Source organism: Hyla sarda, chromosome 6 (assembly GCF_029499605.1).
Source record: "Hyla sarda isolate aHylSar1 chromosome 6, aHylSar1.hap1, whole genome shotgun sequence".
Lineage (NCBI taxonomy): Eukaryota > Metazoa > Chordata > Amphibia > Anura > Hylidae > Hyla > Hyla sarda.
The window spans coordinates 290,672,851-290,686,013 of NC_079194.1; the positions used below are offsets into that span (position 1 = coordinate 290,672,851).

The 13,163-nt window shown below is 40.9% G+C and overlaps 1 protein-coding gene across 7 annotated transcripts in view; it reads left to right on the plus strand.

Moving 5' to 3' along the window:
- Window positions 1-13,163, plus strand: part of SHANK2 (SH3 and multiple ankyrin repeat domains 2) — a 582,141-nt gene that overhangs the window by 411,019 nt on the left and 157,959 nt on the right. For all 7 annotated transcript variants that reach the window (XM_056527699.1, XM_056527698.1, XM_056527700.1 and 4 more), the window contains 2 exons: window positions 468-550; window positions 6,521-6,645. In XM_056527699.1, the coding sequence (XP_056383674.1) occupies window positions 468-550; window positions 6,521-6,645 (208 nt within the window). The remainder of the gene's footprint in view (window positions 1-467; window positions 551-6,520; window positions 6,646-13,163) is intronic.

Genomic DNA, 13,163 nt, shown 5'->3' on the forward strand with positions numbered 1-13,163 from the left:
CGCGGTTGAGTTGATGTCGGTAGTTTCCGTCTCGCACACAGCTGACATGATCACACGCTCCCCCAGCCATTTGTACATAGGAAGAATCAGCATGCCGGTTTCCTACCTCGCTCTGCTGCAGGCTCTCCTCCCCTCACATCTCTTGCATTCTGCCATGTAGTAGTGGTCTTGGCGGGTTATGTTTTTTTTTTTTTTTTTTCTTTTCTTTTTTTTTTTTCATGATTTTATTTTCTTTTTTTTTTATTGATGTTTTGTGCCTATTCCTTTTTTTTCCTTTTTTTTTCTTCTTTTTTTTTTCTCCTTTTGTTTCTTGGTTTGGATGCCACACGCTTGGCACCTGCAATGCCATCTGATTAATTGGGTTTGACAATGATGATGATGAACATGATGCATTCTCGAAGAGCGACTGCGGCCGTGATGATGAGGGGCTGTAATAATGGTCGGTATGCTCGAAATTCTCCCCACAGTGACTGCATTATTGAAGAGAAGACGGTGGTTCTACAGAAGAAGGACAATGAAGGCTTCGGCTTCGTCCTCAGGGGGGCTAAAGGTAAGAAGCGTCCGTGCCAGTTCCAGGTAATGTGTACGTGTGTTATGTTTTTTATTTTTTGTTTGTTTGTTTTTTTTTTTTTTTTTTTTGTTCTTGTTACTGTGCGTGTTGTTTTTTTGTTCATGGCTGAAAATTATATCGGGAATAATTCCTGCTACTCTCCGTTGCTAGACAACACAGTTCTCCCCCTGCTTTTTCCCACTCCGCGCAATTGTACCTCGTATTGTGCATCCTTGATGGTCATCCCTTTTCTTTTACCTTCATACGAGACAAGATAGACATGTAAAAACTTTTGCGAGCATCAATTAAATCTGGTAGGGAGGAGGGGGGGCTCTACCGTAAAGGGTTAACGCAGGCAGCAGGCGCTTCTTGTTTGACATGCAAATAATGCGTGCCCTGGTACTTCCACACAATAGCACCACTATAGAGCACTGGACTGTAATAAGTTGCATGAGGTTCTTGGCAAGTCCCCCCCATTAAAAAAAAAAAAAAAAAATACCCCCCCCAATATACGTTTTCTGATCACATTTCGACCCCTGGATGTCCCCCTTATAGGACAAAGTTCTTACTCCCACCCGTGTTAATTAGCATATTGCGTCTATTTAAAGGATCCATTCTAGTATCCCCATACTGCTGCTGACTGCCGTCATACTCGGGATCCACCCCTTGTCTGACAAGACTTTGGGATTTGAGAATATACAGCTATTGCAAAACTACAAATCCCAGCATGCTCGGACAGCATTTAGGAATATAGAGCAGCGTTTCGCAACCAGGGTGCCTCCAGCTGTTGCAAAACAAGTATGCCTGAACAACATTTGAGAATATAGGTCAGTGTTTCCCAACCAGGGTGCCTCCAGCTGTTGCAAAAATATAACTCCCAGCATTCCCGGACAGAATTCAGGAATATAAAGCAATGGATCCCAACCAGGGTTCCTCCAGCTGTTGCAAATCTACAACCCCCAGCATTTCCGGACAGTATTTGAGACTATAGAGCAATGTTTCCCAACCAGGCTGCCTTCAGTTGTTGCAAAACTACAAATCCCAGCATGCCCGGAGAGCATTTAAGAATATAGAGCAGTCTTTTCCAACCAGGGTGCCTCCAGCTGTTGCAAAATCTACAAATCCCTGCATTTCCCGACAGCGTTTGAGAATATAGTGCAGTGTATCTCAACCAGGGTGCCCCCAGCTGTTGCAAAACTACAACTCCCAGCATGCCCGGACTGCGTTTGAGAATACAGAGCAGTGTCTCCCAACCAGGGTGCCTCCAGCTGTTGCAAAACTATAACTCCCAGCATGCCCGGACATGTAACAGGTTTTCCAACAGCTGGAGACACCCTGGTTGGGAAACTCTGATATAAAGGCTCTAGGCCAGTGGTCTTCAACCTGCGGACCTCCAGATGTTGCAAAACTATAACTCCCAGCATGCCCGGACATGCAGCAGGTTTTCCAACAGCTGGAGACACCCTGGATGGGAAACTTTGATATAAAGGCTCTAGGCCAGTGGTCTTCAACCTGCGGACTTCCAGATGTTGCAAAACTATAACTCCCAGCATGCCCACACAGCCGTTGGCTGTCCGGGCATGCTGGGAATTGTAGTTTTGCAACACCTGGAGGTCCTCAGGTTGAAGACCACTACTCTAGGCCCCGTACTTGCAATTGTAATGCAATTGCATTGTTAGAGCTGATGGGAAAGAAATAGGTGGGGGGGGGGGGGGGGGGGGGTTCTGGGACATGGGGTCTAGATTTCTGGATTTGATGAAAATTTTGTTGACAAGTGTTAAAGTCCCTGCTGTGGTTTTGAGATCAACGGCGCTTTAATTATGCAAAGTGATGCTAAGTATTGGGAATGAGGGGCATTTTGCAGGTGCCAAGGGGGTTATGCACAGGTGTACCAGTCCATAAAGGTGCAAGGGAGTGGGGGCATGCTCTGATCCATTAGGTGTATTTAATCCCCAGATGGATCCCAATATGTACGTAGGTGCGGTACTGCCATAGCGGACACAGGCAAAGACAACCTAAAATATTACCTTTATAAGAATAATAATAAATAATTATAATTAATAATTATAATTTTATTTTTATTAGTATTATTAATAATAATTTGATTACAAATCCAAGTCCAATATTATAGCTATTGACCAAACAGACCCCAAATTTGTTACTGATCAGTCAGGTCACCTAATGCCCGTAGAATGGGATCACCACCGAAGCTCCAGAGCAGCAGTAAACTAATAAGACAAACATACTCCAGAGCAATACAAGGACAACAAAATCTAATAAAATAAGAGACTGACTAATGTAGAGTAGGGTTACGAGCCGCTGCATATATCTTTAATGTTAATACACTCCCGATTTTATATAAATAACTACACTCCATTGAAGGAAGTGCTCAGTCTAGACATAAGGACCCCTTTATCATTTTAAAGGGACCCCTATGCCTAGATTTAGCACTAGTAGATGCGGGTGACCCCGTGCTGGTACCTGGTCTTTCCAGAAATCCCAAACTCCCCCCCGTGGATACACAACTAGGTGTTACCGACAGAGGACGATTACAAAGCGGAGGGAGAGGGACAGTGTTTCTATGTGAAAGGGGGAAAATGGACTCCAAACCAACACTGCAATAACACTAAGGGTAGATGCTCAAAAGTTAAGAGATCAAGAAAACAATTCCTCACATAACCTTAAAGCAAAAAGTGGGGAAGAACCTTAACAACCCGACACGTTTTGGCCTTCCAAGGGGCTTCCTCATCACCACTTTTTATGTTTTGCATACATCACCATTTTTTTTGCACAATGTTTTGTTCTGAGGCCTTGAGATCTTTTGTTCTGTTGGATTCTTGTCAATTGTTGGCCCTTGGTTCAGGCTTTCAGTACTGCATCCTTTTCTTTTTTGTTTAGAGAGATAGATAGATAGATAGATAGATAGATAGATAGATATATATGAGAGAGGTAAATATGAGATAGATATGAGAGATAGATATGAGATAAATAGATAGATATGAGATAAATAGATAGATAGATATAAAGTAGGTAGATAGATATGAAATAGATAGATAGATAGATATAAAGTAAGTAGATAGAAATGAGATAGATAGATATGAGATAGATATGAGATGAGATGGATAGATATGAGATAGATAGATTGAGATGAGATAGATAGATTGAGATGAGATAGATAGATTGAGATGAGATAGATAGATTGAGATGAGATAGATAGATTGAGATGAGATAGATAGATTGAGATGAGATAGATAGATTGAGATGAGATAGATATGAGATAGAGAGATAGATATGAGATATAAGATAGATATGAGATAGATAAGATATGAGATAGATAAGATATGAGATAGATAGATAAGATATGAGATAGATAGATAAGATATGAGATAGATAGATAAGATATGAGATAGATAGATAAGATATGAGATAGATAGATATGAGATAGATAAGATATGGGATAGATAGATAAGATATGAGATAGATAGATAAGATATGAGATAGATAGATATGAGATAGATATGAGATAGATAGGAGATAGATAATATATGAGATAGATAGATATGAGATAGATAGATAGATATGAGATAGATAGGAGATAGATAATATATGAGATAGATAGATATGAGATAGATAGATAGATAGATATGAGATAGATAGGAGATAGATAATATATGAGATTGACTGGCCTTGGCCATCTCTCAGATCTGGTCCTCAGCCAGTACCACCTTGCAGTCATTAGATGGCTCACACCAGGCTTGCGCCTGACACCCTCCAGTGGTCCGGGTATGCTGGTAGTGTTAGTTTTCCAACAGCTAGAGAATCCCAGGTTGGGGAATGTTGGTTTATGTAAAAGTGTGGTTGGGTGAGACTTAAGGATTAAAGGGGAAATCTGGTAGATTTGAAAATTACTTCTGTTAAAAAGTCTTAACCCTTCCAGAACTTATCAGCTGCTGTATGCTACAAAGGAAGTTGTGTAGTTTTTTTCAGTCTGACAGCAGTGCCCTCTATCTGTGTCAGGAACTGTCCAAATTAGAAGCAAATCCCCATAGGAAGCCTCTCCTGCTCTGGACAGTTCCTGACATGGACAGAGGTGTCAGCAGAGAGCACTGTGGTCAGACTGGAAAGAACTTCACAAATTTCTCTGTAGTATATCTGCAGCATACAGCAGCTGATAAGTACTGGATGGGTTGGGATTATGGAAGTAACTTTCTGGCACCAGTTGATTTGAAAACATTTGATTTGAGAAGGGAAAAGACACCTGGGCAATCAACTTGGGGAACCAACACCATGAAGGAGGGGACAATATATACATATATCTAGAAAATGAAGAGGCAACAGCACTCCCATATGGTGCAAAATGTAGGTCTTTATTCACACAAGTGTGATGGCGACATTTCGGCTGGCTCACCCAGCCATTATCAAGCTTCATATGCTTCTTCGTTTTCTACATGGATGGCTCTGTGACCAGGATCTAAGCAACCGTGTGCACCCCACCATTGTTTCACTTGTTTGCTGGTGTGCTGTTCTCCTGCGCTTGGTGTGTATATATATATATATATATATATATATATATATATGTGTGAGAAAAACTACCACAAGAGGACACGGTGTTAAGGGAAGGATTCTGCAGTAATATCAGGAAGTGTTATTTACTAAGAGAGTAGTGGATGCATGGAATAGTCTTCCTGCAGAAGTGATTGCTGCAAATACAGTGAAGGAGTTTAATTATGCATGGGATAGGCATAAGGCTATCCTTCATATAAGATAGGGATAGGTATAAGGCTATCCTTCATATAAGATAGGGACAGGTATAAGGCTATTCTTCACATAAGATAGGGATAGGTATAAGGCTATCCTTCATATAAGATAGGGACAGGTATAAGGCTATTCTTCATATAAGATAGGGATAGGTATAAGGCTATCCTTCATATAAGATAGGGATAAAACATAAGGCTATTCTTCAAATAAGATAGGGGTAGGCATAAGGCTATCCTCCATATAAGATAGGGATAGGCATAAGGCGTTCCTTCATATAAGATGGGGATAGACATAAGGCTATCCTTCATATAAGATAGGGATAGGCATAAGGCTATCCTCCATATAAGATAGGGATAGGCATAAGGCTATCCTTCATATAAGATAGGGATAAACATAAGGCTATTCTTCAAATAAGATAGGGGTAGGCATAAGGCTATCCTCCATATAAGATAGGGATAGGCATAAGGCGTTCCTTCATATAAGATGGGGATAGGCATAAGGCTATCCTTCATATAAGATAGGGATAGGCATAAGGCTATCCTCCATATAAGATAGGGATAGGTATAAGGCGTTCCTTCATATGAGATAGGGATAGGCATAAGGCTATCCTTCATATAAGATAGGGATAGGTATAAGGCTATCCTTCATATAAGATAGGGATAGGTATAAGGCTATCCTTCATGTAAGATAGGGATAGGCATAAGGCTATCCTTCATGTAAGATAGGGATAGGCATAAGGCTATCCTTCATATAAGATAGGGATAGGCATAAGGCTATCCTTCATATAAGATAGGGATAGACATAAGGCTATCCTTCATATAAGATAGAGATCGATAGAAGGCTATCCTTCATATAAGATAGGCATAAGGCTATCCTTCATATAAAATAGGAATAGGCATAAGGCTATCCCTTCATATAAGATAGGGGTCAGGAACTATTGGTATTTAGAATAAACTAATAAACTAAAGTTTTAATATATATATAACACAATGGGACAGAGTTCCCTAACCAGTGTGTCTCCAGCTGTTGCAAAACTACAACTCCCAGCATGCTTGGAGTTGTAGTTTTGCAACAGCTGGAGGCACACTGGTCGGGAAACACTGCAAAAGGGGATTACATATTTTTTCCCACTTGTTGATATCTTTAGGATGTATTGGGTCAAGCTGAGTCTCATGATATTGTTCTGTGTTCTTTTCCCTGTTTATTTTTTAGCGGATACTCCGATTGAGGAATTTAACCCTACGCCGGCCTTCCCTGCGCTGCAGTACCTCGAATCTGTGGATGAGGACGGAGTGGCTTGGCAAGCCGGCCTGAGGACTGGAGACTTCCTGATCGAGGTAGGACGTGATTCAGCACCTGTCCTGAACGCTTACATCTTAGATTACGCCAATTCGCCTCATATCATGCTCTGTGGATGTTGCGCCAGGAGAAACGTGTCTGCGCTCTGTGGTTTATCTCATGTATATTGCTACAAGGGTTCTCTGGGCTCGTTCCTTTGATGTTTTTGAATATGAGATTCTGCCTGTATGGGTTACGTTTGTGTATAGATAGATTGGATTACCTATATGCTGTCCAGAATTCCTGTATGGCATTGGGGTATTTGAAGAAATCTTGGCCTTTGTGTTGTTGAACTGTAATAATAATAATTATTAATAATAATAATAATAACAGGAAAACTGTAGTGGATAGAGGATAAGTTATATGTCACGGGGGGTCCAACTGCTGGGGCCCCCCGCGATCTCCTGTACGGGGCCCTGGCAGTGCAATTGAAGGGGCATGTCCATCCCCAGCATGACAAGGTGGCCTACATGACCCCCATGTATCCCATAGAGATACATGGGGGGGGGGGGGGGGTGTCTGCCGCCGCATCATGCGGGGACGAAACGCTTACTTTATGCGGATTGCTGGGGCCCCATACAGGAAATTGCGGGGGGTGCGACCGTGTGGGTCCTTCGGATAGGGAATAAGTAATATACCACTACAGTTTTCCTTTAATAATAATAATAATAATATTAAAAATAATAATAATAATATATAATATAATTAATAATAACAATAAAATAATATTAATAATATTTTTTTATTATTATTATTTTTGTTATTGTTGAGATTATTAGTATTATTTTTAATACTTGAAAGAATAATAATACTAAAAATATAAACAATAATATATAATGTAAATAATAAAACAATATTAATATTATTATTTTTATTATTATTATTTTTGTTATTGTTGAGATTATTAGTATTATTTTTAATACTTGAAGGAATAATAATACTAATACTAATAATATTAACAATAATATAACTAATAATAAAATATTATCATTATAAGTATTAGTGCCTTATTATTATTATTATTATTATTGATTAATTGCTTTTATTATTATTTTTAATATCAATATTATTATTATTATTGACATCAGGTTTGATAGATTTACATTTGACATATTAAATCTGTTTGTGCCTTTCTTCATTACACAACGATTCTACTGTATAGGACAGTGGTCTCCAAACGGTGGACCTCCAGATGTGGCAAAACTGCAACTCCCAGTATGCCCGGACAGACGCTGGCTGTCCGGGCATGCTGGGAGTTGTAGTTTTGCCACATCTGGAGGTCTGCAGTTTTAAGCCCACTGGTACAGTTCTTTGCTCCAGGGGAAACAGCCCCTAGCTGTATCTCTGCTGCTGCCCCTTCCTGAAATACTCGGTGCTGCTGTTTACACTTCTCCTCTCACTTCAGGCATCCATGACCTACAACCTCACTTTTCACATGTCTCTGTTCATACTGTAATGTGATGACACTGCACCAACCATGCCGACACTAATCTAATAATTAATGCACTTGTCTCCTGTAATACTCTGTGCTGCTAGGAAACCCAGAATCCTTTTATTCTCCCCACATCGAGGCACATTCCTTATCACACGCAGCTCTATTCTCCTGCCATGAGAGAACAGGTCACTTCCTCCCGCAAGATCAACAGAGGGCTCCCATGCTGCTTTTACCATTCCCATAGCCTGACTACTGATTATTCTGCTCTCACCTACATCAAAGCAGACAGCTCTGTAAATGGAGAGAAAGAAATGTACACAGCACAGCTCAAAGGTTTACCCAATCCCAAATCAACCAGTTACTTATCCAATGAGATCAATGCTCTACAAGTTTCTTCTACCCTGGGGTTTCGGAGACCTGAACTATGGTTTTCGGTAATCCTTCCTGTGTCTTCAAAGCAACTTTACTCTACATGTGTGCTTTTATTAATACATTTGCGAGAAGGTTACTCAGTGATGTGCACACTATCTGTTTCCATTGATCAGATAAATTGCTTGTGGAGTGTAATGCCTGGGCTACACAGAGACTTTTTATTGTGCTACTGATGAAGTGACAGCTGCAGTCCACAAGATTGATGGCGTGACAGCTGCAGTCCACAAGATTGATGGCGTGACAGATGCAGTCCGCAACATTGATGGCGTGACAGATGCAGTCTGCAGGACTGATGGCGTGACAGATGCAGTCTTCAAGACTGATGGCGTAACAGATGCAGTTTGTGAGACTGATGACGTGACATGCGTTCTGCAAGACTGATGGTGTAACAGCTGCAGTTTGTGAGACTGATGGCGTGACAGATTCAGTCCGCAAGCCTGATGGAGCAGTAGCTGCAGTCTGCAAGACTGAGTGACAGCTGCAGTCTGCGAGACTGCAGGAGTGACAGCTGCAGTCCATGAGACTGCAGGAGTGACAGCTGCAGACTGAGACTGATGGCGTGATAGCTGCAGTCTGCGAGACTGATGGCGTGATAGCTGCAGTCTGCAAGACTGATGGCATGACAGCTGCAGTCCACAAGACTGATAGCATGACAGCTGCAATCCGCAAGACTGGGGAGTGACTTTTGCAGTCTGCAAGACGAATGGAGTGACAGCTGCAGTCCACAAGACTGCGGAAGGGACATCTGCAGTCCTTAAGACTGATAGCTGCAGTTCTCGATACTGATGGAGGGGTAGCTGCAATCCGAAAGACTTATATTTTTGACAGCTTAGATTTCTTGTGGCTCTGTCAAACATTGCCTCCTTCTGTTGCAAAACTTGAACTCCCAGAATGCCTGGACAGCCGTTGGGTGTCAGGGCATGCTGGGACTTGTAGTTTTAAAACAGCTTGAGGCACACTGGCTTGGAAAACACTGATTAAGAGGAACACTCCGTTCTGCTCAAGGCAGGACCTTAGGGGGTAGAGCAGAACAAAATAATTCATAGGAAATGCACATCTTTCTATAACACACCAATTTGCCCGGAGTATTCCTTTAATTGCTATGAGATATAAATCAGGAGATGATAACCAGTAACTTGTAACCAGTCTCCTACATGCAAAAAATACTACTGGTTTGCAAAAACTGCATCAAGTCTGCATTGTGTGAACAAGGGCTTATAGACCCGTCTACTCAGCTGTTGGTATTCCCTCATTGGCCCTATTGGAGAGAAGTCTTTAACCTGTTGGTTTCCCGTTGTTGTGAAGGGTCAAAGAGTGACCGATTAATTGTTGGTTGTCTGTATAGGAAAAAAAACGCTCTTGTTAATGCCGCTGCAATCCAAATATGGTGATATTCCTGGGACACACATCTTAGGTAAAGATATGTTCCATATATTGCAAAAATAATAAAAGAATAGTGGCAATGACGTGTTTCAGAGGTGCAACCTCCTTCATCAGATCAGACCCATAATCTGATGAAGGAGGTTGCATCTCTGAAACGCATTAAGTCTGCATTGTATGAACAAGGATATATAGATCCGTCTTCTCAGCTGCGGTTTCCAGTTGTTGTGATATAGTCAAAGGGTGACCGATTAATTGTTCTGAATGTATGTAGAAATTAAATCAAACTTGTTGGCGCTGCAATCTAAGTTTAGAGATATTCCCGGTACTCATAGGTCTTAGGTTCTGTTTATTACATAAAAATAACAGAACAGGGACAATAACGCATTTTGTAGGTGCAACCTTCTTCATCAGATCTGACTCTAAATCTGATGAAGGTGGTTGCACCTCCGAAATGCATTAAGTCTGCATTGTGTGAACAAGAACTTATAGACCTGTCTTCTCAGCTGCTATTATTCCCTTATTGGCCCTGTAGGAGAGAAGTCTTAAATCTTTTGGTTTTAAGTTGTTGTTATATAGCCGAAGGGTGAGAGATAAGTTGTTGGGTGTCTGTGTACAAAAGAAATCGCCCTAGTTGGCACTGCAATCCATTTATGGAGATAAACCCGGGACACACAGGTCTTAGGTAAAGATATGTTCCATTTATTTAAAAAATAATAAACAGTGTCAATGACGTGTTTCGAAGGTGCAACCTCCTTCATCAGAGCAGACCTATAATCTGATGAAGGAGGTTGCACCACTGAAACGAATCGTCTGCATTGTATGATCAAGGACTTATAGACCTGTCTTCTCAACTGCTGTTATTCCCTTATTGGCCATGTAGGAAAAAAGTCTTTAACCAGTTGGTTTCCAAGTGTTATGATATAGCCGGAGGGTGACAGATTAATTGTTAGGAGTGTGTGTGTAGAAAAAAAAATCACCCTTATTGTCGCTGCAATCCAAGTATGGACATAGGTTTTAAGTGAAGATAGGTTCCGTTTATTAAAAAATTAATAAAAGAATTGTGACAATGATGCATATCGGATGCAGATTAGATCAGACCGATAATCCTTTACAACATATTTCACGAGGCAAAATTTATGTGTCCTGCTACTAGTAAAATCATATGTGGTTGTGTTGTGAACCGGAAGTAACTAAGACCCAAAAATCATCGCAGAAGGATTTCTGGTTGAGGTCGGAGCTACATATTGATCACATGACCACATTTGCTTTCATTGGTCCCAATGCAGCCTTCTTTGGCCATGCAACAAGGTCAAGTTATAGTCTGAATAAAATAAACAGCGCCTTAAATGATAGATATAAGATGTGAAACGTTGGTCGTTGGCAGCTCACTGGCCCTGGAGCTGCAATACCAGGGACAGACCATAGTGTGGCGCTGCTTTTAAAAATAAGCAGCCAAAGTATTTCTTATTCTGAACAAGCCCTTTATGTCTATATGTCTAGTTTTACATGCTGTCATGTAAAAAAAATTCCCTTATTTTTAAATTCCAAACATCTAAAACGTTCAGATTAAAAAAAATTTTTTGCAACATACGTCCGTTTTTTTTTTTTCTCTAGCCCATAAAAATAAGACTATTACTTACCTAACCCTGCTCCGGTTCACCTCTATCCAGTCCCCATTCTTCTAACTACTTCCAAGATGAGCTTTGGGTGCAGGACCTGAGAGTTAAATGGATTATCCAGAAAAAAAAAACTTTTATATATATATATATATATATATATATATATATATATATCAACCTGCTCCAGAAAGTTAAACAGATTTGTAAATTAATCCTTTCAGTACTTATGATCTGCTGAAGTTGAGTTGTTCTTTTCTGTCTAAGTGCTCTCTGATGACACCTGTCTCGGGAACTGTCGAGAGTAGAAGCAAATCCCCATAGCAAACCTCTTCTACTCTGTGCAGTTCCCGAGACAAGCAGAGATGTCAGCAGAGAGCACTGTTGCCAGACAGAAAACAACAACTCAACTTCAGCAGCTGATAATTATTGGAAGGATTAAGTTTTTTTAATAGAAGTAATTTACAAATCTGTTTAACTTTCTGGAGCCAGTTAATATAAAAAAAAAAAAGTTTTTTCCTGGAATACCCCTTTAAGTCAATCACTGGCCAAGACAGATACCGTTGTGGCCAGTGATTGGCTGAATCGGCAGGTCCTGCATGGATTGGTCGTCTCAGATGCAGGAAGAAGTAAAAGGATCGGGGGACTGGATGTATATAATCTCATTATTCAGAATGTCTAACCATTGACGTATCTTAGCATCAAAGCGCGACCTACATAGCATTACGCAGCACTGAAGTGCACACAAAGGGTTACAGCATTGTCACCGTGTGGCAGCTTCATTCCACCAACATCCAATTAGTCAGTGATTTAATGGCTAATAGGAAAATGGGCAGAACACATCGGGGCCATGTGGCTCCGCATTATCCACTTCTCTCCTACAATTAACCAGTTCAAGCTTTTTTTTTCCAATATGGCTGCCCTCCTGGTGAAGAAGCGCACTGCTTAGGTTTCCATGGAGACGAGAGAGCAGTCGTCGTGGACCCCGGATTTAGCTCTCAGATGCTTAGATAAGAAAATAGTTGATATGCAGCGCAGCAAATAAAAAAAAAAAGGGGAGGTTAAGGGAAGGGTTGGCGTTTTGTAATCCGCCCGTACACATACGAGGACAGCGTGTGATTCTATCGTGACTATTAAGGGGTTAACCTGTGGTGTAATACATGTTCTAGATGATATTTATCAATAGTCTCAAAGCTGTAGGACTCCAGATGTTGCAAAACTACAACTTCCAGCATGCCCGGACAGCCAACGGCTGTCCGGGCATGCTGGGAGTTGTAGTTTTGCAACAGCTGGAGGTCCACACTTTTCAGACCGCTGCTATATACGGTCATATTTAGGTGCTAAGTGTAGCTTTAGCTATCTTCTGCTGTACTCCTTACTATTTATTCCGTTCGTTCTCCTGATCAGTGACAAATCAAAACATCTTCCTCCTTGTTCTGCTGATTGGTGAGGGTCTCAGGAGTGAGACCTTGACTGATCCAATTTTCAACCCTGTTTATTCTCCTGATTGGTGGAAGTTTCGGCACTGAGACCTTAACGGGAACCAGTCAGCAGATTTTAGCATATATAACGCTTGACAATGTGTTATATATGCTAAAATCATTATCCTCACCATCCCCGGGGGACGTTTGTGTATTCCAGGATTATTTTT